Source organism: Neomonachus schauinslandi, chromosome 5 (assembly GCF_002201575.2).
Source record: "Neomonachus schauinslandi chromosome 5, ASM220157v2, whole genome shotgun sequence".
Classification (NCBI taxonomy): Eukaryota; Metazoa; Chordata; class Mammalia; order Carnivora; family Phocidae; genus Neomonachus; species Neomonachus schauinslandi.
The window spans coordinates 144,516,819-144,517,848 of record NC_058407.1 but is presented as its reverse complement, the minus strand read 5'-3'; the positions used below and the strand labels follow the sequence as shown (position 1 = coordinate 144,517,848).

General features: G+C 74.1%; 1 protein-coding gene across 2 annotated transcripts in view; it reads right to left on the bottom strand.

Annotated features, from left to right (window-relative positions):
* C5H16orf72 (chromosome 5 C16orf72 homolog) overlaps positions 1-685 on the bottom strand; it is a 28,875-nt gene extending 28,190 nt beyond the window's left edge. Inside the window, exon 1 of one of the 2 annotated variants that reach the window (XM_021698368.1) lies at positions 88-685. In XM_021698368.1, the coding sequence (XP_021554043.1) occupies positions 88-313 (226 nt within the window). In that variant the 5' untranslated portion in view covers positions 314-685. The remainder of the gene's footprint in view (positions 1-87) is intronic. The other variant, XM_044915608.1, reaches the window with a different exon arrangement.
* Between the last annotated feature and the right edge of the window lie 345 nt (positions 686-1,030).

The window sequence follows — 1,030 nt, the reverse complement described above, 5'->3', positions numbered from 1 at the left end:
CTCGGGGCTCCCCGCCGACCCGCAGACCCCGAGGCGGCGTCGGCGGCGGGGCGGCGGCAGCGGCAAGATGGCGGCGGCGGGCCTCACCTTTGTAGAGCTGGGCCACGGCGGTGGCCGAGTTCTGGAAGAGATGCCACAGCTTCTGCTGCTTGTGCTCGGGCTGCGCGGCGGCCGCCGCTTCCTCCTGCAGCTCGGGGGGCAGCTGCTCGTCCTGCTCGGCCTCAGCCAGGCACTGCCGCTCCCACTTGGAGAACCAGTGCTCCGGCCCGTGCTCCTGGATCTCAGCCTCACCCTCCTCCTTCCGCTCCTCCATCCTCCGCGGCCTCCCGCGGCCTCGCCGCGGCCGCCGCCGCGTCCTCCTCAGACGGGGCCCCCGCGGGAGCGTCGTCGTCGAGCGGCCCGGCGGCGGGGCCCAGCGGCCGGCGGCAGCTCCTCGCGGCGGCCCAGGCCTCCTGCACCCCGACGGCCTGCGAGACCCGCCCCGCGGCCCCGCGCTGTCTGGGACGACCCCCGCCCCGGGCCTCCCCACCCCCGGGCCCCGCCGAAGGTCGCCGCGGCTTGGACGACCGCCGCCGCCCCTCGCCTCGCCGGCCCGAGCCCGTCTATCGCCTGCCCATGGCGCCGCGGCCCCCCTAGGGCCGCCGCCGCTGACCGCCGAACCCTCCGCGCAACACGGCCTGCACCGCCGAGCCCACCCCGAAGACTGAGAAACGTCGTCGTCGCCGCCGCCGTCGACGTCTCTGCGGCTGCTGGTCCCCGCCCTCCCCCGCCCACATGCTGACTGGGGAAGCACCGCCCACTCGGCTTCTATTCCCCTGCTCGGTTGGGGCGCGCCCGCTCCGAGAGCTCTCATTGGTCCGATCCGACCGGTTCCGCGTGCCGGCCTCTGAACACAGCACCGTGATTGGCTCACCGTCCTGTCTGCCTGACGTCACCAATATGCGGGGGGAAGGGAGCGTGTGTCAGGAAGGATGGAAGAGGAGGAAAAGGAGGGGGAGGAGCTGACAGTGGTTGCATCCAAACCAACGGG